This window comes from Magnolia sinica, chromosome 13 (genome assembly GCF_029962835.1).
Source record: "Magnolia sinica isolate HGM2019 chromosome 13, MsV1, whole genome shotgun sequence".
NCBI classification, from domain to species: Eukaryota; Viridiplantae; Streptophyta; class Magnoliopsida; order Magnoliales; family Magnoliaceae; genus Magnolia; species Magnolia sinica.
In genome coordinates, this window is record NC_080585.1 from 8,057,749 (window position 1) to 8,083,307 (window position 25,559).

The 25,559-nt window shown below is 41.7% G+C and overlaps 2 protein-coding genes across 4 annotated transcripts; both read left to right on the forward strand.

The window, feature by feature from the left end:
- The first annotated feature begins 1,169 nt into the window (after positions 1–1,169).
- Positions 1,170–18,970, forward strand: LOC131222667 (glucan endo-1,3-beta-glucosidase 4). Of its 3 annotated transcripts, none has more exons than XM_058217822.1 (5): positions 1,170–1,329; positions 14,862–14,975; positions 15,645–16,898; positions 18,478–18,505; positions 18,585–18,970. In XM_058217822.1, exons 2-5 carry the CDS (start codon positions 14,909–14,911, stop codon positions 18,727–18,729), a joined length of 1,494 nt encoding a protein of 497 aa, XP_058073805.1. In that variant the 5' UTR covers positions 1,170–1,329; positions 14,862–14,908; the 3' UTR covers positions 18,730–18,970. The 3 variants fall into 3 exon arrangements, with proteins under 3 accessions (XP_058073805.1, XP_058073807.1, XP_058073806.1); XM_058217823.1 differs by having other exon boundaries at positions 1,177–1,329; positions 14,857–14,975; XM_058217824.1 differs by having other exon boundaries at positions 18,502–18,970.
- A 1,338-nt stretch (positions 18,971–20,308) lies between these two features.
- On the forward strand, positions 20,309–23,887 carry LOC131222668 (constitutive photomorphogenesis protein 10). Its single transcript, XM_058217825.1, has 4 exons — positions 20,309–20,510; positions 22,528–22,601; positions 23,370–23,514; positions 23,605–23,887. Exons 1-4 carry the CDS (start codon positions 20,309–20,311, stop codon positions 23,700–23,702), a joined length of 519 nt encoding a protein of 172 aa, XP_058073808.1. The 3' UTR covers positions 23,703–23,887.
- The last annotated feature ends 1,672 nt before the right edge of the window (positions 23,888–25,559 follow it).

Consider the following 25,559-nt stretch of genomic DNA (forward strand, 5'->3'; position numbering starts at 1 on the left):
AACCGCGTCCCATGCGCTCTGCTTGGTTACGAGATCTGGGCCGGTCAATGAAAATAGTAGGGGTGGCGAACGGTGAAGTTTGAACTGACAGTGGTTGTACTAACAAGCGAACAAAAAAACAAAAGAAAAGAAGAAAGAGGCACTATTAAATCTGATAGCGATCCAACTGTCCACATTGAAGGGTAGGCATAGAGCCCCTCCAATCGGCTGTTGGGGTGTCAGGCAAGTGCACATTTAACAAACGGCACCAGATAAAAGGTCAGGATCATGCACAAGCGTGCCACGCGTGGCCGAATAAAAGGGTTACAAAAAAGGCACCAATCAAAGGCCACAAACACTGGATGCTTTCCTACCGTCTAACCCATAGAGACGCTTTGATACTCTGTCAGGGTACAATGATGATACGCAGGTACTTAAAAATTATCTAGAAATTGCTTACGTGGCATACAATTAATTCAAACTAAACTCCAATGTATGCGTCCCAGCTTAAATATACATAACCAAAAATTAAATTTACATGATTATCTGACCGTGCGCATTTATAAGACGGTTAAAAATAAAAATATCCAATGATTGTAATCGAATCAAAGGTTAGGATTGTCCAATAAATATGATTTTAGGATTGTGACTTCCAAGTAGTGGGTTCTACTATTCATGCGGTTCATTCTGAGCAACGTACGCCACGCGTACAACTTCGGAGTGCCTGCGCATCAAGTGAACGCTGTTGGAGTATAAAATAACTCCCCAACAAGGAAAAGTTTCCTGGGCTTTTGCAGGGTTTTTGGATTCTTTGTTTTCCGTAACCCCACACGCACCCTCTTCACACGCGCTTCTGCACGCAACACACGTGCCAACCTGGCAAGTATGCGGGGCATCAAACCCGTGCATCAGGTTGGGCCTGTTGTAAATATTACCATATGCAGCAATCAGGTTGGTAACAGTGCGACACTTCAATGCCAAAACGATGGACGGTGCAAAAAGAATCGTGCCAGCCATCGGCATCCAATATACGTGTGTTAATGTGGGCCATCTGATCAATGCACCATCCCAATATGGTCGCCTTTTCCTGCAGGGGTCACCATCGGCACCGCTCGGATGTCCAACGCAACAAACAGTTTGGCACGTGTCGAGCGTGTAAACCTCTGGAATTTTCAAATCAGGAAGGAAGACGGGCTTATTCAAATGAAATTGAAGTTGAAGGCTTCTACTGAAATCTCTCTTCCAAAACCCACATCCATTTTTAAGGGTTTTAGCTTCCAAAAGCCTCCTAACATTTTGAAGGATACCAAAACAGAGGTTTCTTGCGTTTCAGAGGCTGTGTTTTTTCAGGTGCATTTTCTATTTTTGCTGTTTCTATTTCCCCCTTCATTTCTGCATTTGGTTGTGTTTTATTATTATTATTATTATTATTTTTATTATTTTTAATGATAGGTTATGATTTCTGCCATCTGGGTTGCAAGAATGTGGGTTTTTTTTATTATTCTCAAGTGGGTTTTCTTTATTTTGCCTGTTTTTCTGGCCTTTTTTTTGTTGTTTAGAGAATCTTTTACTGCATTTATTTGATTTTGCACATATTTTTTTAATGATGGGTTATGGGTTCTGGCATCTGGGTTGCAATAATGTGGTTTTTTTTTTTTTTTGCTGAAGTGGTTTTCTTTATTTTTGTTTTTTTTTTTCTTCCCTTTTTGTTGTTTAAAGATTCTTTTTAGTTGGTTCGTTTGATTTTGGATCGCTTTAATTTTTGTTTTAATGATGGGTTGTTGGTTTCTGGCATCTGGGTCGCAAGAATGTGTTTTTTCCTCAATTGGGTCTTCTCTATTTTGCTTGCTTTTTTTTTTTTTTTTTGTTGTTGTTGTTGTTTACAGATTCTCTCGCTAGGATTGTTTAATCTAGGATATATTTATTGTTATTATTATTATTATTATTATTTTAAATTTTATGATGGGTTATTGGTTTCTGGAATTTGGGTTGCAAGAATTTGGTTTTCTCAATTGTGTCTTCTTTATTTTGCTTGTTTGTGTTTCCTTTTTGTTGTTTGGATATTCTTTTACGGTGTTTTTATTTATTTATTTTGGAAAAATAGAAAGGGGTAGATTTTTCTTCTCTTTCTCTCTCTGAGATTTTTTCTGATGTATGAAGCTTCAGTTATGGGCTAAATTGGTTCAATATACTTTAGAAATATCAAAACACTGAATGTCAGGGGTGGAATTCTGTTAGACATGGACCCTTCTACTTATCGGAGTGGGATAGAGAATCCTATTTGCGCCTGCACGTAACAGCTTGGCAAATTTGTGCTCCAGCTTGGCTGTTTATCAGGTGGGCCCTGCTGTCTAGATGCCCTGACCTAGGCAGTGAGCCACATGTGTATCTTGAATGTGGACTGTCAGTCAATGTTTTCTATCAGTCCGATTTCTTGGTAATGTGTGGTGCACTTGATGACTGGACTAGCCTGATTTTTGGCCAGCGAGCATAGATGGTGGCCTAGCTGATGAATGGCCAGGTTCTTGCCCGCGAGTTACATGCTAGCACGTGTGACGGGAGTACCCTTGGCATTTTTCTTAAATATGTCTGGTTTTTGTTAGGAAGTGTTGTATTTGGTATTTTCTTTTCTTCAGATGCTATGCCCAGCTGTTTTCCAGCTGTTTTCTCATTATCATTTTAAATAGGATTATGATGCTTCTTCTTTTGATAGTTGTGTCCGAGAGTTATTGACACTGAAAGGTGCGTTTTTGTTTCTCACCATTTAGAGAATGTGCATAGTCTTAAGGGGGAAAAAAGAAAACATTTAATCATTGAGGAGTGACAGATGCCAATTTCAAGTGCATTGTAGCTTAAAGATCACGACTCATCCTATAAAAAATGTAGTCAATTTCAAGTGAACGTTGTTTGTTTTGATACTTCAAGATGAATGTACAGAACATTCGATCTTCGTACTGAATACTTTACTTCCTTTGTGCCTAGTACTCTAGTAGTGATGCAATGGCTACCCATGTCCATGGATCGCTAAGTGTCTGACTGGATTTATCAGATCTCCATCAAGATTTAGCTGACTAATAGCCAGATCAGACCTGGGTCTACAGACTCGGATCCGATTAGAAATCAGGTCTGCTTAGGTATCCAAATATATGATTTGAATTTTTTTTAGCCCTCATTTGATAATGTTTAGTATTTAAAACCATATGTGAGGCATGTTTCTTGTGTGATCCTGAACCTGTATCTAGATCTGATCCCTGATCCAAACCCAATTCTGAGAATCTGAGTCCAATTTCATGATTAACTTAGACCTGATGGGACCCGATTGCACACCCTAACCCAATTAGAGTTAGATCTGGTGCTTCATATACAGTACCTGTTTCCGAACATGACACGACCTGAACTTGATTCCCTTCCTTGGGTCCAGATACAGGTACAACAGTATCTGAACTGGGCCCAGTTCATTGACAGCTCCAGTACTTAGAATCTATTGTGAATTATGATTGTGATTTATGCACTGCTGAGTGCTGACAGTTTTCCATGTCCATTTGAGCATGGTTTGTATGTGACTACCGTACTTCATACCCTTTTTTGTCAATAACACAGAAACGATTTTATTGCAATATAGACAAGAAAAGGGTAGAAAATCCCTAAGGCAATGGGACTCCTCTATACAAATCAAAGTTCTAGGTGACCCGTATATTGTATTTCATACTTTTACTAGCACAAATCTGCCAAATATCAGTTCTCATTTGTAATGATCACTCCATTATGTTTTTTAAGCATGGCGAGTACCTACTGCCTGCCACTTGGACACTTTTCCCTTTTGAACCGTAGTGTGCATTTGAAGCTTGTCCTTGAAAATGAATTATGTGCCAGTTGTCAAATATGATAACATATTCTCCTAGTTATTCTGTTCTCTCTGTCAAATATGGTGATGAGTTATGTTTGGATGATGGTTTCTCCTTGTCATTTCATTCCCTATTGTTTGGGGTGATCTTTGCTTGGATCATAATAGCCTGCTCTTCACCAACTTTGTCCAGGATCCAGTGTGTTGCCATGGCAAATTCTTTTATGTGGAGTCCCTACTTGTTCCATTCCTTGTCTCCATGAATTGCATTTCCCCTCATTTTCCTCTTGTAGAGATTCACTCTCTTCACTCTCAATGGTAGCCCCTTGCTGCCTCCCTTGTTGCCAACCTTTAATTGGCTTGTCTTCAATGTGTAACCCATGGAATGCTATGTTGATTTTTAATGCAAGGGCATTTTCACACTGGGCTCGAGTGGGGTTGCCTGTGGGATGCAAGGGCACACTCGGGGTGGGCAGCTCGTGTGAGGTGGAACCCATGTGAAGTGGGACCAATGAGGGGAGTTCGGTCGATGTCCTAACCCATGGGATGTGGGGCCTGGGCTATGAGATAAAGGTACTGATTCACCATGCTCTATTAGTTCGAGCTTTTAGAGTAAGTAGTTAATTGTCCCGCATCAAATTGGTATCAGAGGAGGAGGTCTTGTGTTCGAGAATCCTCACTAAGGGTGATTAATGCAGGGGCATTTTCAAACTGGGCTCGAGTGGGGTTGCCTGTGGGATGTAGGGGCACACTCAGGGTGGGCTGCCCATGTGAGGCGGGTGGCTCGCCTGAGGCAGGCCCCACCCGTGTGAGGCAGAACCCATGTGAAGTGAGGCCCACCCTTAATCACACCAATTTTCAGGAAATATCTCTACCCTTAGCCAGAAGGCGGAAAGAATCTTTTCGTTTTTGGTGCTAGCGTGATCTTAGCCCTTCCCTGCCTTTTAGAAGACTCTCACGATCAATCTGGAGTGTTGGAGCTAGGGTTACCAAGAGCCTCGTAGCGAACCGAGAATCTGACGAGATTTTTGCGAGAATTTGAAACGGTGCGAGCTGTTCTTGATTGTAGTTAACATAACATAACCTACGACCCTCCTCTTACCACAAGGTGGACCCCACATACCTCTCGAGTAAAATCCGGACAATCTAAGTGTCCCAGATTGTCAGATCAACTGGTCAGTACAGAAACGCCATGACGGGTGGATCATTTTCTCCAAGACTTGTTATAAGAATAAATATATTTCCAAGACTTGTTATCAAGAATGTTAAAAGTAAACTTATGCTTACAAGGTTCATCAATATGAAGCAGGAGTAGTAAAGGTGTAAACATGTTCACAAGATCTTACAGTTCACCAAGTTTATAGAGAATATTAGGAGTAAACTTATGCTTACAAGGTTCATCAATATGAAGCAAGAGTAGCAGAAGTGTAAACATGTTCACAATATCTTACAGTTCACAGATTTTATAGTAATCACATTCCTAAAGTTCAGCTCACTTGCTAGATTGACTATAATGGAATTCAAATGAATGTAGAAAGCTAAGAGGGTGACTCACCTTTTATATGGATGTATTTGTCATGAATATTCCTATTATGCGAGTTTACGTATCTTGAGGAAATTCGATATCAACTTGGTTGAGGAAGGGGTTTGTTCTTCAAGGTGAGTGACTGGAGGTATTACCTGGAAAAGTTATTTCAATATTTTAGCGGTTCACCACTGAGTCAACACAGTAAAGATTTCTACTCATGAGACCCATTTGAGTTTGAGTTGGGAGACATACTTGTTGTTTATGCAAGGTTACTCAACTCCTGATTTTGGTGAGGCTTCCAAGAATCTCCTTAGGCATCCCCTGGTATTGGCTTGAGGATAGCTTAGATCTGACTCAATTGAGTAACCGATGGAGTCAACTCGCTATAATGGGTTGTGAGTATTTTTAACTGTAGATGGGAGAGATTTTGGTGGGTTAACTGAATAGGAGTTGCTCTGCACCACTGAAGGAGGTTGAACACGTGCACGTCCTGCACCGAGTTCGACCTATTCGAAAAATTCGTTCTCTGACTCGATTCAAGTCGGACTCGAGTTCGATTTGTGCAGTTCGGAGAGTTTGGATGGAATGTCAGTGAGTTGGATGGGGCGTATGTACAAGTAAACTTCAATCAACCAGCAAGTTTAGTCAAGTCGACTCAACACTGGCATGTTGCTGCTGGGGATGTTGAGCTAGCCACCGAGTCAGACTCGATCAGAGGACCCGTGCTTGAACTCAGCAACACTTTGAGGTGGCTCACGTCAAACGTCCGAATCGATTCCCGACAACTTGGATGGACCAGTGGTCCGGTTGTGGGGAACTTGGAAGCTCGGTGACGGTGCGGTGGTAGCCTGAGCACAACCACGATGACTGGGAAATCTTTTTTTCCATTACTTCCTCTACTCAGCTTCTCTTCCTAGTAGTCGGACAGAGTCGGAGCTCAGCCCTGACTCGCTCTAAACTCAGCGACTTGGGTCGAGTCGCGACACCAGCGTGCCTACCACTCTAGCCGCTATCTTCTCTCTCTCTCTCTCTCTCTCTCTCTTTTTCCTTACTATTCCTTGAAAGTTGCCCTAACATTTGGGCTATTTAAATGCTCTGATTCAGTTTTAGAAATTTCTATACTAATCGTGGGATTAGTTACTATATTAGTAATGGAGGATTTGAGAACCTTTACTAAGAGGAGTCTTAAACTCGATTTCGTAACTACTCGGGTTCAAACGGTTATTCCAGGAGTGTTTTTGATGGGGTGGGCCACATGTTGAATGGTTTAGATTGGTGGATGGGTTAGACTGAAGGAAATGGGTTTTTCGACCACATTGGAGAAGATGATTCACCCGTCATGGTGTTTCTGTACTGACCGGTTGACCTGACGATCTGAGACACTTAAATGGTCCGGATTTTACTCAGGAGGTATACGGGGTCCACCTTATAGTGAGAGGAGGGCCGTAGGTTAGGTTATGTTAACCGCAATCGAGAACAGCTCGCGCCATTTCAAAATCTCTCCAAAATCTCGTCAGATTCTCGGTTCGCTACGAGACTCCTGGCAGCCCTAGCTCCAACACTCCAGATTGATCGCGAGAGTCTTCTAGAAGGCGGGGAATGACTAAGATCATGCTAGTACAAAAAACGAAAAGATTCTTTCCGCCTTCTGGCTAAGGGTGGAGATATTTCCGGAAAATTGGTGACTTGGATTCTACGACGTGTGTGGACGAGGCTCCGAAGTTTCTAAGCGCGTGGATTTGCCAGCGGAGCAATGGTGATGTGGTTCCTCCTTTCGATTGGTGTTTTTACACTATGCTGTTTGGGCCCTAATTTGTGTGCACGTACGTGTTTTATGTCATGAGATCCCACCGTGGTTTTGGTTGGGGGACCTTGCTACTTACGATAGGCGGTTTGAATTTTCTGAGAGGACCTTCGTTGGTGGGCCACACATATCACAGTAGGTTCGTCCATTCGAACCGTTTTTCGGTAGGAAAGAAAAACAAAAGGATATAACCTTCCATTTTGGGCGGGCTTGGGTCAAACTGAGTCATTGTTTGTGTGACCTGCGGACGTACACTTTATTGTGTACTCTTGGGTTTAGTGTGGGTCCACTAATGATGTTATGTATAATCTAGTCCGTCTATTAGCTTGCTTTGGATCTTAGAGGTCTGTACCCAAAGGTGGTGTAGATCCATGATTTTGGAAGGTCGCACCACGTGGTTTGTATGTGTAAACTCATTTCCTATGGTGTTAACAGTTGGTTGGACAAGAAATCAAACTCTAAACTCTAGTGGGTTCTGGATAAGTTTAATTTTCAACGTTTAGTTTTATAGTGCGCTTGAGAGGGTGTGTCTTTAGAAGGTGATTTGAATTTGGTTAGTATACTCTTGGCTTATTACGAGCTTGGTAAGTTTTATATGGTCTTAAAAATCTAATTTAATTGAGTATTCATTTGGGGAGATATAATCAAATGTTGATAATAGGGAAAGAGAAAACGTTAGTCTCATTTGTAAATTGGAATTTAGGGTTTTATTGATGGGGCATTACACTTGCCTTTTTGAATCTTTCTTCCTTCTCAATCTAAATTCTAGATGATGCTTTTGCAAAAGGCATCTTTTTTCATGCATACTTCACCTTCGAAAGCAATCTTGAATCACTATTGAGAACTAGTTTTCTTAGAAATTTCACATGGGTAGTTAGGCATTTGCCTATTTCAATGTAAGTAGGCATTTGCCTATTTCAATGTAAGCTAGCATTCATGTCATTTAGCTGAGAATGTCAGAGGACATGTCACCATTTGATAATTTATATACCACACGTTTTTCAATTTGATGCGTTTTAGTTATTTGATGTATTTCAAAAAAAATTCTCATTTATTTCTATTGGATTAATTGTTTTTGGAACGAACCATGAATTTGGTAATTGATAAAGGAGGATATTTTTCGTTTTATTGAGGACTTTCTATTATGGTTCTTTAACCCCTGAGCTGGGATCAGGTTGTCTCGTATTCGTTATGATACGACCGTATTGGTCGTTACGTAACGGTAACGGCCCAGGCTGTTACGCAATACAGGGACGAAACGGGCACCCCCTTCCCCCGATTCTGTGACCGTAACGGCCGTTACGGGCCATAACGGCCGTTATGGACCCGTAATGACTGTTACGGGCCTAAAGGAAATAGGGTAAAAAAAAAAAGGAAAAAAAAAGAACAAGAAAAAGAAAAAAAAATACCTTTTTTTTTTTTTTTTCTTTCCTTCTTCTTCTTCTTCTTCTCGGGCTGCGGCTGCGGCCCCCGCTCTCATTTTCTCCTCCTTCTTCTCGGGCTGCGGCTGCAGCTCTTGTTTTCCCCTTCTCTCTCATTTTCTCTTTCTTTCCCTCTCGTTTTCTTCTTCTCTCTCCATTTCCCTTTCTTTCCCTCTCATTTTTTCTTTTTCCCTCCCATTTCACTCTCCCTCTCTCTCGGTCGGGAAAAGAATGGAAGCGGATTGGCTGGTGTACCACACACCAGCTATATCGTTGCTATAGATACGTGTTGTGCGAAGACGAGCATTGACGCTGGAAGCGGATTGGCTAGTGTACCACACAACAACTATATAGTTGCCGTAGGTACGTGTCATGCGAAGACGAGCACTGACGCTCCTCGAGCTCCGAGCTGTACGAACTGTTCAAAGGAGATCAAAGTTACATGGGCCCCATAGTGATGTATTTATTATATCTAAACTGTTAATCTATTTTTAGAGATCATTTTAGATCATTATCCAAAAAAATGAATCATATCCAAAGATCAGGTGGACCACACCACAAATAGCAGCGGAGATAATGATTTTCACCGTTAAACAATTCGTAGGGCCCACCATAACGTTTATTTTCAATCCAATCTGTTCATAAGGTCACAAAGACCTGTATGAAGAGGAAATTTTTTTTTTTCATATTGATCCAAAACTTCTGTGACCCCAAAATGGGTTTCAATGGTAGACGTTCAATCCCCCGCTGCTTTTTTCAGTGTGGTACACTTGATAGTTCTATATGTCTTATTTTTAGTCTCAAGCCTTAACACGAGCTCGCCAAATGGATGGATGGTTTGTATATAACACATACCTCGTGATGGGACCCACATAACTTGCTGACATCAATATAGTAGCTATATAGTTGGTGTGAGGTACACCATCCAATCCGCTTCCACTGACGCTCCTCGAGCTCCGAGTTGTACGAACGGTTTAAAGGAGATCAAAGTTACATGGGCCCCACAGTGATGTATTTATTATATCTACACCGTTCATCTATCTTTAGAGTTCATTTTAGAACATTATCCAAAAAATGAATTATATCCAAAGATCATCTGGACCACACCATAAATAGTTGCGGAGATAATGATTTTCACCGTTAAACAATTTGTAGGGCCCACCATAACGTTTATTTTACATCCAATCTATTCAGAAGGTCAAAAATACCTGAATGAAGAGGGGAAAAAAATTCATATTGATCCAAAACTTCTATGACCCCAAAAGGGTTTCAATGGTAGACGTTCAATTCCCCACTAGTTTTTGCAGTGTGGTCCACTTGATAGTTAGATCTGTCTTATTTTTCGTCTCAAGCCTTAAGACGAGCTCCCAAAATGGATGCATAGTTTAGATATAACACATACCTCATGATCAGACCCACAGAACTTGCTGACGTCAATACAACAGTTATATAGGTGAGGTACCAGCCAATCCATGCTACCCATCAGTTTTTCCTAATCATTTCAAGGCATGGTCCCTAAAATGACGCAGATCTAGATCTCAAGTGGACCACAGAGTAGGATTGAATGCCCACAGTTAAAAACTTATTATGGCCCACTGTAATGTTTATTTACCATCAAAACTACTGATAAGGTTGCATGGACTTGGATCAAGGAAAACAAAAGTCGCAGCTTAAAAATAAAAAAAATAAAATAATAATAATAAAAGTTTTAATTGTGGGAATTCAATCCCTACTGTGTGGTCCACCTTAGATATGGATCTACCTCATTTTTGGATCATGCCTTAAAATGATTTGATAAAACGGATGGATGTCATTGATATACAATACGTACATCGTGGTGGGCCCTATGTACATGGCCGTAAAAATTGTCCATGAGGCATACATTATCTCAAAATTAATAAATTAAATTATGGCACTATTATTGCCATGTCACAATTCCAAAATTAAATTATTTAAATGATTTTCACTGTTAATTTGCAAACACTTGTTTTGCTGAAATAGGATGATTTGATAATTTTCATTTATCACTGTTCAATAAATATCCACCAATCCATTAGTGAGATAAGTGCCAATAGATTGCATGAATTTAACATTGATTTGGGGCATCAAATGGTCCACCAAATCAATTCTAAATCAACAACACTATTTACTTGAATATAATTTCAAATTTTTTCTTAAGATTTATTGGGAAAAATTATATTAATTTGTTAGATATATGAATTATATAATTAGACATAAAAGTCCTTAGATTGTATGTTGAAATAAAATGTACACAAGTCACAAGGTATGTAATACACCAAACCTACAAATATGAGATATTTTGGTATTAGATTCATTCTAATTAATTCATATTGATATTATATAGTTAAATAATTAAATATAAAATATCTATAGCCAATACCAGGTTGTCTGGTTCATAAATTCATCAGACAGTCCGATACGGCTTCTCACCAAAGAGTGGACCGTTACACTACCATAAACATGTTCCAATTTATAAATGAATGCATATTTGGAATGCTTAGAATATTTCGGATTTATTCCATATTTTTTCTTTTTTTTTTTTGGCAAAAAAAAATTTGCACCGTTATGGGCTGTTACACCCCCGTATCGCCAATACACCCCCGTATCCGTATCGGTATCGGTGGGCACCGTTACGCCAACCGATACCGATAAGGGATACCTTGGCTGGGATGCACCTTCATTGCCCTCATTCCAAAGTTGGAGGGAGCAATTAGTCAGAAAGATTTTTGTCCCATTAGTTTGATCAGTAGCCCCTACAAAATTGTAGCTAAAATCCTTAGTCAAAGATTACTTCAGGTTATTCTGAAAATTATCTCCCTGAATCAGAGTGCATTCGTTGAAGGCAGACAAATTCTTGATAATGTCTTAATAGCGCATGATCTTGATTCTTGATTGTTGTTTTAGAGCTAAGAGATTAGGGGTAGTTTGCAAATTGGACCTTGAGAAAGCTTATGATCATGTAGACTGGTTGTTTTTGGACCACATGCTTTCTCATGTAGGATTTTGATGCAAATGGAGAAAGTGGATTCGCTCGTGCATTTCCTCGGCTAGATTTTCCATTTTGATTAATGTATCCTGCTTTGGGTTTTTAAACTCTCCAAGGGGTCTTCGTCGGGGAGATCCACTGTCTCCATTCCTTTTCATCATGGTTTCAGAAGCATTAAGCAAAATGCTCCTCTGTGGCCAAGAAGTAGGTCTGTCTGAAGGTATCTTGATTGACAACTTTCCTACTCGCATTCTTACCTTCAGTTGGCTGACGATAATTTCCTGTTTTGTGAGGCAGAAGAATCTATGGTAGATATCCTCAGCATGACAATTTGTTGGTCTGAAACAATCTTGGGTTTGAAAGTGAATATATCCAAGTGCGAATTGTTCGAGATTCATCTTTCACTAGAGGACACATCTCGTTTAGCGACTGTGTTTGGGTGCAGCATTGGGTCCTTCCCCACCTTTTATCTTGGTCTTCCCCTTTGTGTGGGAAAGCCTTCGCTCTACCTTTGGTACAGAGTCATCAAAAGAATGGAGAGGAAACTCTCCTCTTAGAAGAGTAGTCTTCTCTCTCTCAGTGGCAGATAACCTTAATTAAGGCCTCCTTAGCTAACCTCCCCGTCTGCCATATGTCTATCTTCCAATGCTTGAAATCTGTTATTTCTAGAATCGATAAGCTCTGAAAGGGTTTTCTTTTGCAAGGATGTTCCTCTTCCAGAAAATTCCTCCTTTTGAATTGGAAGGAGGTTTGCTCTCCCTATTCTCAAGGGGGAGCGGGTGTTAAGTGTCTGGTTAATTCAACACTTTTGGGTGGTTTTCTAAAGAGGAGTCAGCCCTGTGGAGATCCCTGGTTGCTGCAAAATATGATCTCCCTCCTATGGGGTGGTCAACTAAATCCTCTTTGCTTGACCGGTCCTCTTGTATATGGAAAGGCATTAATTGGGTTGCTGCTTCTATCTTTCAAGGTTTGGTATTTTCGAGGGGAATGGTTAAAGACTAAGGTTTTGGCTGGACCCTTGGCTGGGAGACCAGCCTCTCATCTTTGAATTACCGGACCTTGTCTCTGTTTGTTCTGATGTCAACAATCCTGTGGCCTTGTGCTTCTCAGGCAGAGGTACAAAAGGGCTATGGCTACCTTCCTTTCAGAAGGAACCTGCAGGACAGTGAGATTATTAGTTTAACTTACTGTCCCATTTGCAGGGAACCTACATTCTTCGGATGAAGAAGACTCCTGCTTGTGGAAGCTAAATGCGTTGGGATGCTTCTCAGTTCGATCCTTCTATGAAATCCCCTCCAAGTTGGCAACTCTGGAAAATCCTTGTCCCTCTAGCTTCGTTTAGTCGTATGGAGCTCGTTAAAAAATTGGGGATTTTGTGTGGCTAGTAGGAAGAAGTTGAGTGCTCATTATCGATAACCTGCAAAAGCAGGGAATGGTCCTCCCAAACATGTCTGTTATGTCAACGAAATGCAGAACCCATTGACCATTTGTTTATGCATTGCTCTTTCTCGATAGACATTTGGTCTGGGGTGCTAGCTTTAGCAAATGTTTCTTGGGTCATGCCTGCCTCCATCGATGGTCTTCTGGATGCCCGGCACGTAGCGGATGGAGGAAATCTGGTTAGGAAGAAATGGAGGCTGATCCTTCTTTCAGCCCATCAGGGCTATTTGGGAGAGAAAAAATCGGTGCTTCTGCAACAAGAGTCTATCTGTGGCTTTTTCAACATTGTTCTCCTCTTTCGAGACTCGGCTCCTTGAGTCTCTTGTTGTTTAGGGTTCTTTTTGGTCCTCTTCTGGCCTTGGGGGCTGCTGCTGTTGTATTTATGTTTTATTGTTTTTGGTTTTTTGCTTTGTTCTTAGTTTTAGGTTTTTCCTCTCTCGTTTGTTACCTTTGTAGTTTTCTTTTGGCTCTGGCCTAATAATATTGCACCTTTCAAAAATAAAAAAAAATGTTTAAACATCGAACACATTTGTAGTTAATCTTTATGTTATATGGTTTTCATGTTATCATGGAATCTGGTTGACTTACACTTTTATCCTTGAAACCAATTAAATTTAAAAAATTGAGCTTGCTCCTCTACAAGTTTTTTTCTGAACGGTAATGGTAATTTTATTAGAGAAGCACCAGGGTGGCGCAACTTACAACTTACAAAAGAAAAGTACAATCATTCTCCCCATCAATACATGAACCCCATCCAATAACAAAACCCATCACCCTCGTTATCACTTGATTAAAACCATGGCTTGCATTTCAAAAACACCCCCCATTCCTCTCTTCCCAAACTGCCCAAAAGCCCCTCTAACAAGCACAACCGACCAATTGCCCTCACCTCCTTCCCCAACTCCACGCCATGCCAAACCATCAGGAAACTACCGACTGAACTCAGCATGACCCAAGAGATTGAATTTGGTTAAGAAACCATTCCACACCTCGAGAGCAATGGGGCTGGAGGAAGAGGTGATTGATTGATTTGGAGCTTGCAATGCACTATCCACAATCAAAACCCTTTCCGTTCCAACTAGCCATCTAAAGGCTGAGATCTTTGGAAGAGCACTGTAGGACCATGCATGCTTAGTATTATTGAGTTCACCACTCGCCCCCCTGCTCGTGGAGCATCTTGTAGAAGGATCACACTGAGATGTACCCAGATTCATCCCTTTGCCAGAGCATCTGATCCCTTTCCCCACTTACCAGGCGACATAGATGTATTTGGTTTAGTAATGAAACCCGATCTAGCGCCTCTTCGTCTGAGAGGAATAATCGGCATGGGGGAACCACACCATAGAATTGCCGCACACTGAGGAGCATTGCACTTCCAAAATATTGCAGGCTAGGGACAGATGAGCAATTCACAGGAACAAAGATTGCAAAGGCACTTCCTCAATCCACATGTCCTCCCAGAAGAAGATCTTCCCCCTGTCCCCAAGGGCAAAACCAACCCCCTCCACAAATTTTGACTTTACTGAAACAATCCCTTTCCAGTTTGTCGAGGCTCTATACATGGAGGAATCCCTAATGCAACACCATCCGGCAACCCATCCATATTTGCTAGCAATTGTATCTCTCCATAATGTGCCTTCTCCATCCCAAACCTCCACAACCATTTACCTAGCAGCGCCTTGTTCATCATCCCCAAATCCCTAATTCCTGCCCCTCTTCTACATTTGTCTATTCGATTCTTTTATCCCATGTTGTTGAACTTTAAATCTTTGTGTTTAATACCTGTCTGTATGTTTCATGTCTTACTGAAATCTGACAATTCCATTCTGCTAGTGAAGACGGAAGTGTGCTGGTTTGGAGGCTTCGGTTCGAGTCTCTGGGCCAGATGTTACCTGAAAAATGGCGAAGCGGCATGTTTCTGATCCTTGTTTTCATGCTTTGCAATACATCAGGTATGCCAGTATATCCATTTTTTAACTGCTAAAATATTTTCATGCCTATGCCTGAGATTTACTTGATTGTCAGCCGAATGTTAATAATACCAATGAGCTTTTCGAGAAAGCTTCTTTCTGCATTTATTTCTACTGTTCAGATGAATTGGATCTTGCCTCAGCCTTCAACCGAAATAGAAAGCTACCAATATGAAGCAGAGGAATGCTAATTGCATGCCGTTAATGGTCACGATTTCCATGGGGACACTTAGCAAACATGTTTATTTGTCTGCTTGTCATGTAGGCCTCACTATGGATTGGTTTTTTGTCCAATAATCAGGACGCTGGACCCAACCACTTGATTGATACAGGAAGAAACGGTGATGGTTTTTTACTCAAATAAAAGTTGTTAGGATCATCTGACTAGTGTGATAGTTGGGTAGTCCCACCCATGGTGGGGCCACGAACGAGCAGTCCTGATATTGTATTCATCTGCCACTTACCTCCATGGGAACTTTTTGGTAATAAGGTGTTTAAGAAGCCACATGCAGTTGACATTTCTGCTACTTAACTGATTTTTAGCTCGAATTCTATCTTCATACTCCATTCAGTACATTCTTTCATTCTATAATGGTGGTATCTTTATTGTCATTCTTCGGAAATGTTAAATCACCTTTCAAATACTCTTAGGTGCATTTGTTGGGATGAACGTCGGCACTGATTTGTCCAATCCACCATCGGCGGCAGATGTGGTGAAAATCCTGAAAGCCCAGCAGATCACCCACATCCGCCTCTTCAATGCGGATCATAAGATGCTAAGTGCTCTTGCAAAAACTGGAATTGAGGTGATGGTAAGCATCACCAACGAAGAGCTTCTGGGCATTGGAGAATCCCGATCGACTGCAGCAGATTGGGTCAACCGGAATGTTGCAGCATTTGTGCCAGCGACCAATATCACGGCCATTGCTGTTGGCAGTGAGGTCCTGACCACGATACCAAATGCCTATGCGGTACTGGTTCCTGCCATGTGGTACATTCATTCTGCTCTTGTGGCTTCTAACCTCAACTTTCTTGTGAAAATTTCGACCCCTCAATCTATGGATGTGATGCCTAAACCGTTCCCGCCATCCACGGCCATTTTCAATTCCACATGGAATAATGTCATGTGGCAGCTTCTCCAGTTTTTGAAGAAAACCGATTCCTATTTCATGTTGAATGCCCATCCTTATTATGGTTACACCAGCGGGAATGGTATTTTCCCACTCGATTATGCGCTTTCCCGTGCACTCCCTCGAAACAAGCAGATTGTCGACCCCAACACTCTTTTGCATTACACTAGCATGTTTGAAGCCATGGTTGATGCTGCTTACTACTCCATGGAAGCACTTAATGTCTCTGGGATTCCGGTCCTTGTGACGGAAACCGGCTGGCCCTGGCTCGGCGGGACCAATGAATCTGATGCCACGGTTGACAATGCGGTGGTCTACAACAACAACCTGATCCGCCATGTCCTCAATGGTTCAGGTACCCCTAGCCAACCTGCTATGCCAGTCAGTGCATACATCTATGAGCTGTTCAATGAGGATCTGCGGCCGGGGCCCACGTCTGAGAAGAACTGGGGTGTTTTCTTTCCAAATGGGACAACTGTGTATTCCTTGAGCTTGAGTGGCGCATCTCAGATCGGGGGGAACTCGTCAGGGGTTGGGGCATTTTGCGTGGCCAAGAATGGGGTGGACTCCAGTGCTCTGTTGGCGGGTTTGAATTGGGCTTGTGGGCCTGGGTCAGCAAACTGCACTCCCATCCAAGCGGGTCAGCCATGTTATGAGCCGAACACTGCTGAGAACCATGCTTCCTATGCCTTCAATGACTATTTCCACAGAACACGGTCATCTGGTGGGACCTGTGACTTTGGTGGTTCAGCCATGATAAGCTCCATCGATCCGAGTAAGTTCCGATTTCTTCCTCGAATACCATTTCTTGGGTTCTATATTGATTGTAATTCAGCCTGTGATACGGACCGAGACTGCTGCAATAGGGAAACGCATTCTTGGGTTTGAGATGGACAAGGAGCATATATCGTTTTGGAAATTTTGGATTCCTGCAGAAGTTATTTTGAAAGAGCTGTGATTCAACGAGGGTCCATCATGTGAGGGTGCGGAATACGTGCCCGAGATCTGGGGGATGGCACATGTGTCACAGATCCAGGCCATTCATCAGGTAGTACACTGTGTGAATTTGGATTACACTCATCGGGTGAGCCACACATGCACGTTGAATTTGGATTTATGGACCTTTTCCCCCTAATCACCCATTTTTGTCATACAAGTTTGACCTGCCTGATTAGAGGACCAACATTATTTTTGGTTCATGGCATTTTCACATAATACCGTCCCTGATGATTCTGACATGTTTGCTGTCTGCCTGGGTTTCTGACGTCTTCTGGCCCCTCACATGAGCGGCCCTCATTGAATCGTGACCCTTTCCAAAAAACAAAAAGAAGCTACTGGTTTGTTGGGAAAACTTGCAAAGAACGTACCATTATGGGAGGCAAAATACCAGCTTGGCAATGTGCCAGGCCTGGGCTGAACAAAATCAAAGTTTTTGATATGCCTGCATAGCAGTTCGAAGTTTGGGTCCAATTCAAATCCAGCTCCCTACTGCCTGATACTTGTGATTTTCTCTGGGCCATGTGAGGCATCTGACTGGTGTGCATTGCAGCAGTCGTCACCAGCTCATGCTGTTTAGGTTAAGAATCACTCAATGAGAAAGGAAATGGACAAGAATATCAGAGAGATGGAAATGAAAAAAGAAAAAAAGAAAAAACCTTAACTGAAAAGTGTACCATGTTTCTACCTTGATAGCCGTGACTCATCTGTCAGCACTTCTCTTATTGTTTTAGGCACCTGTAAGCCCATGCACTGAACGCTGGGCTGCACATACCAGCTCGGCACATGCATTGGGCATCTCAACTGGGCAGCAGGTGGCCTCCTTTCATACAGATAATCTGGCCCAAAATCAGGCCAACAGAGCTCATTCGGCATGCCACACCCGTTGCATGTTGACCATCTGCCTCTTTTAAACCGTCCATTGTTTTAGTACACATGTCAACCACCTGCTGAATTGATGGGCCTGGCTTTTCTAGCCAGGTCATGTACATAGTGGGTCCTTCCAGATGCATGGCTCGATGCCCTACATGCCCCAAAGTTGGTGAGCTGTCACATGCAGGCCTACCAAAGCTCAGTTTCTGGGATACACCAAATGATCAGGACCATCTTATCTAACATTCTATGCAAGTTACAATATGAAGGCAGTACCGCGGATTTGCCATAGAACATTCAGTGACCCATGACTGGAGCTTTTTGGATTTTGCTTTCTACATCATAAATTCATAATAGTATTCTCATTTGAAAAATACTGGGTTTCTCTCCTTGTAACTGAAATTTGATGTAGTTCTCTGCCGAAAAAATCCTAACCATGAAAAAGAAAATCTTATCTGATTCTTTCTTTTGGGTACTCATTGCAGGCTATGGTTCGTGTATCTTTGCAGGAAGGTATGTTTTCCCAACTCATTTCTCGCATTTTGATCTGTCTGCTGCCAGCTCCAACCTTCTAACTATAATCTTCCAACAGCTTGAGGTCGAACGCAAGCTTAATGACTCCAGCATTTGGGCCTGCAGGCCTTGACAGCAATGCTTTGATAGAGCGGCCTTCCATTCTTGTTCTTCTAATTCCGGCGATCTTGCTTGCTATTGTTTGGTTTGACAAGCACTTGTAATTTTGCACCAAGGTGCAGTTGTTGGCAGAAGCTGTTGAGGATGCAATGAGTAAAGAGTTTGAAATATGCGAGAGATCTACCCCGTGCGACTCCCGTTGATTTTTTTTTTTCCTTTTCTTTTTTTGGCTGTTTGTTAGTAGCTGATTGCATTTTTATTCAGTTATTTCTTCCTTCTGTATCAGATTCACTTGTAATTGTGCATACTTTTGCTTGTTCTTGTTATGAAATGACTTTCAACTCCCCTCTAAGAAAAACTTTGATAGTCTGGCAGAGTGTGATGGTTGATACACAGACACTAAGACACTGTATACGGCATACTGGTAACTCACCAAAAAAGGCCTAGATGGCAAGCGCCTCTTTATATGGATCATTAGCTCACGGTTACAGTCAGTTGATTACTTAACTAATCAATTGGTGGACATTTATTGGACGGCTGGGATGAAAAACGGCCATTGGTCCGAATTCAGCAAACAAGCTCAGAATAGAGTTTAGATTATTCAACCAACCTGATTGTGGTATGAAAAACTGCCATCAGTCCGAATTCAGCAAACAAGCTCCGAATTCGAGCAATTTAATTTGGGTTTACAAATGTTGCAAAACAGCCATAGCACCACCGAATTCTGCAAACAAGCTCTGAATTGGGGCAGTTTAATTTGAATTAACATATGTTGCGAGTGTAATTTCTTAGCGCCTGTACATAAACCATCGCACTCTGCCAGTGTATAAACTAACTCCTCTTTATGGCAGCTGTATGGAGTTCTTTTCTATTGATAATGGTTAAGATAATGATATGAAGTCCAGCAATATCTGCAGCTTCGCTTCCTCATTTATGCTTCCATACGTGTGCAAGATCCAGGCCATTCATCAGGTGGAGCTGGCAATTCTGTAAAGGTTCCAGGTCCCAATTTTGAACTGCAAGTGTGGGGCCCATTGGGTTGGGCCTATTTGCTTAGCCGAAGTCCTATTAGCAGTGGAGACCTGCCTGATCTTTGGGTCCAGGAAAACCCAGGCTAAGCTTGGCCAGGACTGTGACCAGCCAAACAAGCCACCCCAAAACAGACCAAGCCTTAAAACTAATGGTTGAGTCTGGCCCATTGAGACTGCATTAATTACAGTCTTGATACATAGCGTATTCGAGATCTATACACGTGGCATATATTAGCTATCCAACAAATTATTATGAACTTACTGTCCCAAAATTAGATTGGTTGAACAATCCTACGTGATTATAACTGTCTATATCTGTTATAATCGATGATGCTGTAAAATCTCAACCGTTGGATGTGAAACATTGTTATCTTTACCAATGTGGGGGGTTGAGTCTGATTAACAAAAGCAAAAATGTCCAAAGCTATTCGCGTGTCATGTAGAGTAGAGTTGGTTGTCTACTTGTCTGATTCGCGGACACTTGATGGACGGTTGACATAGAAAGTGCGATGTTCCTTGTTCCGCAAACGAGTGTCCGTGAAACTAAGCGAGTATCTGAGTATCAACCATCACAGTGTAATCGAGTATGAAGTAGGTCCCTGGGGGAAGGAAAAAGGGAAAAAGAGAGGGAGAAAGGGGGATAAGGGAAGGGATGTCGGGGACGAAGAGCATGAACACGAGCTCCTCGGGCGGGGGAGTTAGGTCGTGGGGATCGACGACTTCGGTTTCGACGTCTGGGAAGAGGATACAGATGGAGATGCTGGAATTGAATACAGACCCACCTGCTGACTGCTCTGCTGGACCCAAAGGCGACAATCTCTACCAATGGATCTCCACCATCATCGGTCCTCAAGGCATTCTCTCTCTCTCTCTCTCTCTCTCTCTCTCTCTCTCTCTCTCTATAACTGTCTATGACTGATCGTAACTACCTCCAACTGCCTATAACTGTCCATGGAAGTTAGGGTTTTATGTCTATGAGTTTCACAATACTCTGCCCAAATGTGCATGTACAACTCGGCCCAGTTGACCCGACCCGACCTGATCCGAATGGACATACAAATGCTGAACGGCTTGACAATTACCATACAAATTTCGGGAATTTCTCAATAGATTTTTATATTTTTGAGGTTTTTCTTGGGATATTGTTCAGAAAATTTGCTAAAAAAAAAGAATCTGTTATTAGAAGTTACTTTAAAAAAAAATAAAAAAATATTAAATATAAGTTATTAAAACTTTAAAATCTAAACTAAATAATTATACAAAATCAGTTGTAATTTTTAAATAATTTCGAGTTTATTATCAGGATGTTTTCACGAAAATTAAAACTGCCTATATTTTGAAAATCTTGGGAAATTATCAGTAAGATTGTTTCATTAATTTCTCGTGAATATATTTAGGGGTGTACACGAACCGAGCTAGCTTGACTCGACTCGAAAAAGCTTGATTCGAAGCTGAGTTCGAGCAGGCCCCAGCTCGACTCGGATCGAATCCATCTCGAATAGAACTCGGATCGAACCAGCTTGGTGACTCGGTTACTTTGCCATTGATGTTGCTCACCAAGTGTTTGATAAAATGACTCAACGAAGTGTGGCTGGCGACATGGAAGGTATGTACATGAAACAAATACCCTTTCTTTCTGGGTTTTTCTTGGTTTTTATGTTGCTTAGAAGGTGTTTGATAAAATACCTGTAAAACCATTCCTTCTGTTTCACATACAGAGGGATTTTGAAGGTGCAGTCCAGGTGTTTGTGGAAATGCCTCAATGGCGAACTTGGCTCGATCTTGGCTTGAACTCGGCCCGAGCTGCTGACCGAACCGAGCCAAGCTAGCCAGTCAGGCTCGAGGACCGAGCTGAGCCGAGTTCGAGCTGAGGTCAGCCAGTGGCCGAGCCGAGTCGAGCTGAGGCCAGCTCGACTTGGTTAGACTCGATGTACACCCCTAAATATATTGCAGAAATTTCAAAATCTCGGCGATATTTGTTCACAGTGACCATTACCGATGGTCTAGATCAAGGAACCATGCCCACATTTGTATAGGCTAGATGCTAGAAGGGGTTAGGTTGGGTTGGACTCTAATCCAGAAATTTGAATTGGGTCGGCCAGGTAGCCTAGGTTTGGGTTGGGCAATGTGAAAACGCATGGTCTCAAGGTTGATGGAGCCGGGTCAAAACCGGTTAGGGTAGGGTTCTGTCAAAAGCAATCTTTTGGGTCAGTTTTTGTTGACCTCAACCTTGATCATGCCTAGAAATTCATTGTTCATCCATTTAAACTGCTGTTTTGATGGGGCTCACTATGGATGGCATATGCAATAAAAGTCCACCTACAAGTGTTGTGATTATAGTCCCATGGTTTGGTCATTCAAACTGCTGCTATGATGGGGCTCTCACCATGGAGGCCTATTCTATAAGCACCCCTTCCCTCCTCTCACCGAGACTTGACGCCAAGTCCAAGACTTGACGCCAAGTCAGAAGCATGTTGGGCTCGCCGGTGGCGATTTTTATAGTAATTCGGCTCGTAATCTCAATAATTCGATCCCGCCCAGCGTTTGGGCAAACGGCTAGCGTCATGGGTTTGTTCCCCATAGACGCGGTTTCGAATCCCCTCTCCATGTTTTACCCGATGCACGTGGTTTGCGGTAATTGCGTGCATCAACAGGGAATAGCCTTCAAAAGGGGTGGGGACACCCTGTCGTCATTAAAAAAAAATCTCAATATTTCGAGTTAATTGGGCCAAGTTTTGAGTTGAGTCAATTAGTTCGAGAGCCGTGTCTTCTATACATGATCTTTTGACAAGTATTAATTCTAATGGGAGGCTTCTGACCTCAACTTTGGTGTGCCAGCTTTAGTTGATTTCGTTATGTTCTTACTTGTAGGATCACCATACCAAGGTGGTATTTTCTTTCTTGACATTACATTTCCAAGTGATTATCCATTCAAGCCTCCCAAGGTACGCATGATTTCCTCCATAACTCTCCAAATGGAAAATGACGTGTCCTCTGCTTGCACTCTTGAAAAGGATATGCCATTGTCTCATCATGAAGTTTCTAGTTTATCATTGGCTAGTTTTGACATTATAAGCTCATGCAACATTTGCCCAGTGTTTTCTTTTTGAATTTAAGTGTCTGGATGCTTTGATAAAATGAATTGGAATAACTAAATTCAACAAGGGGTATGATCACATACGTTCGAATGCATGGTAATTACCATGCGTTTGAGCTGTGTGGGGCCCACCCATGATCTATATGTGGAATCCCGACCATGCATCTGATGCCTCTCCTCATGTCCACTCTGTTTCCCAAGAATCATTCTAATCCAGTATGCAGGTAGGACACACTACAGGGAACAATGTACAATTACCTCTAAACTAATATATTCACTTGTTGTAGCCCACCTAAGTTTTGGAATCGCTTGAGTTTCGGTGGGTCCCTTCATCTTGGTGGGGCTTAACTGATGACTAGGTTGGATGACATATACACAACATGTTGGATCCGACGCTGTCCCCCTCCCCATTGTGCCTTCACAACATGTTGGATCCAACACCGTCCCCCTCCCCATTGTGCCTACACAACACATTAGATCCAACATTGCAACTGGATGTTTCTATGGTGTCCGTTCCCACTCCCCATTGTGCCCCATTGTTTCCCATTTATTGTCCCGTTTTCTTTTGTTTTTCTCACTGTTTATTTCTCCTTCTTCTTCTTTGTTTGGTTTTTAGGTAGTATTTAAAACTCGAATCTACCATTGCAATGTTGATTCTGCTGGCAACGTTAGTTTGGACATCTTGAAAGACTGGAGTCCTGCTCTAACAATTTCGAAGGTGCTACTGGAAATCAGATCAGTTTTCACCAATCCAGACCCTTGTGAGTGCAGTTTCTACTGTAATTCCCCTTGATTTGTCTTGAAGATTCTTATTCTTCTTCCCCAACATGGGTTATTGCCTATCTTCGCAGATAATCCTCTAGTCTCAAGCATTGCACATTTATACTTGAACGATAGAGCTAAACATGATGAAGTAGCGGCGGAATGGACCAGGCGGTTTGCTATATAAATCTTAATCACATAATAGATAAAGGACTTGAAAGAGTGGTAGAAGCATGGACTGAATTTTGTATATTCAGTCATCTTTTTACAGCATACATGTTTATCAGCAAAACATAGAATGTTGGTTCCGCACGAGCCCGTCCTTGCATTGTAAGTAGCAGTTTTCTTTTAAGCGTGCTTCCTTTTTAAACACCTGTTCATCTTTGAGTAAGTTATTATTAGGGGTGTGACTTGGTAGGGCTCAACCCAATCCCAACTGACCTAATCCATAATTCTAAAACTCTGTTAGACTCAAAACTCAGCTGAGTCAACTTGGATCAACCAGAAATCGAGCTGAGCAACTGCGAAACTTGCTGAGGAGTTTTACTTAGTTCAAACTCGGCTTGACTCGTTGAATCAGCTCACCTACTCTGTCAACTCGATACACCCCAAAATTAGCCAGATTGAAAGTTCCATAACTAAGCAATGAAACATCAGGAAAAGCCCACATAGTGATTGGATAGTGGAACGGAAGGTTTGATCCAAACGCACGTTTAGTTTTATAATAGAGTGACACTAAAAATAACTTGTTCTATTCAATATCTATATGGGGAAAAGAAAACCAAACCAGTTAACAGAAATTTACTTTTACAAATAACGAATAATAATGGAAAGGTTTCCTTTTTGAAGATAGATGTATCAAATTGATGGGATGTAGGAAATCTGTTGTGTTCTTTTAGCACTCATTTTGATGAAATGTTGGGTTTTTTCATAGTGAGAAGTTCTTGTTGCTGGGTGTCCATCGACCAGGGGCCCAACAAACAAATGTTTTGATTAACAGAGGGATTAGATGATGCCTGGCCAACTTCTTTTTATAGTGTATGGATTTTCAAGTCTAACGAATGGGACCCATGGTTTGGTAATCCCAACCATTGACATGTTTCTTCGAGGATAGACCATGCCCAAAAAATTTCTAAGATTGGAAGTTCCTGATGGCCAGTCATGGGACCTTTTTCATTTGAAAATGGGCCATTGTATCTCTCTTCTTATACATCTTTCCATAGGCAACAAATTTAAAGGTTAAGATTTTCTGGTCGATGAAATTCAGGCCATAGTCCAGCTGAGGATGGGGCATAACAAGCCAATGGCTTGGATCAACAAACCATGTGTCTCATTCATCATAATTCAAAACCTGCTTTCACCTACCCATCCCCTATCTCAGAAGAGGAACATGTAAGAAAAATGAGAAACGTCCATAGATAAACATTACCATTGGTTTATTTATATATTATCATCATCATCATTATTATTATTTGAGAAAAGATGCAGTGGTTCATTAGTAATGATACAACCATTTTCCCCACCAACATGTCACATGTGTAGAATATCTGATCTACCTTTCAAAATGATACAGTGGTTCATAAGTAATGATATAGCCATTTTTCCCACCAACATGTCACATGTGTAAAAAATCTAATCTCTGAAATTGGGCCGCACCATGATTATCATCTGATATAAAAATCAGGCAGAATTACTCAATTGTGTGGGCCACATGTGCCCATTGACTTTGATGTTGTGTCCGGATCAATCAGTGGATCTGCTTGATTTTTATGGTGTGACCGACATTTTTAAAGGATTGGATTTTCTACTTATAATAAACGACTGTTTGATTAGTTCTCCTCAAGAAAGAGAATGGTCTAGGAGTTCAATCTTTATACTATTTACAACGGTACCAGCTTTTGGACATTACCCAAGGACCCTTCAGATTTCACTCTTGGTGTAGTTATAACCTAACAAAATAAATAGCATTCTCTTTTCTTCTCTGCATGTGGCCAATGGTATCACTAGAGAGACACAACAAGAGATGTGTGGGGCCCAATATGAT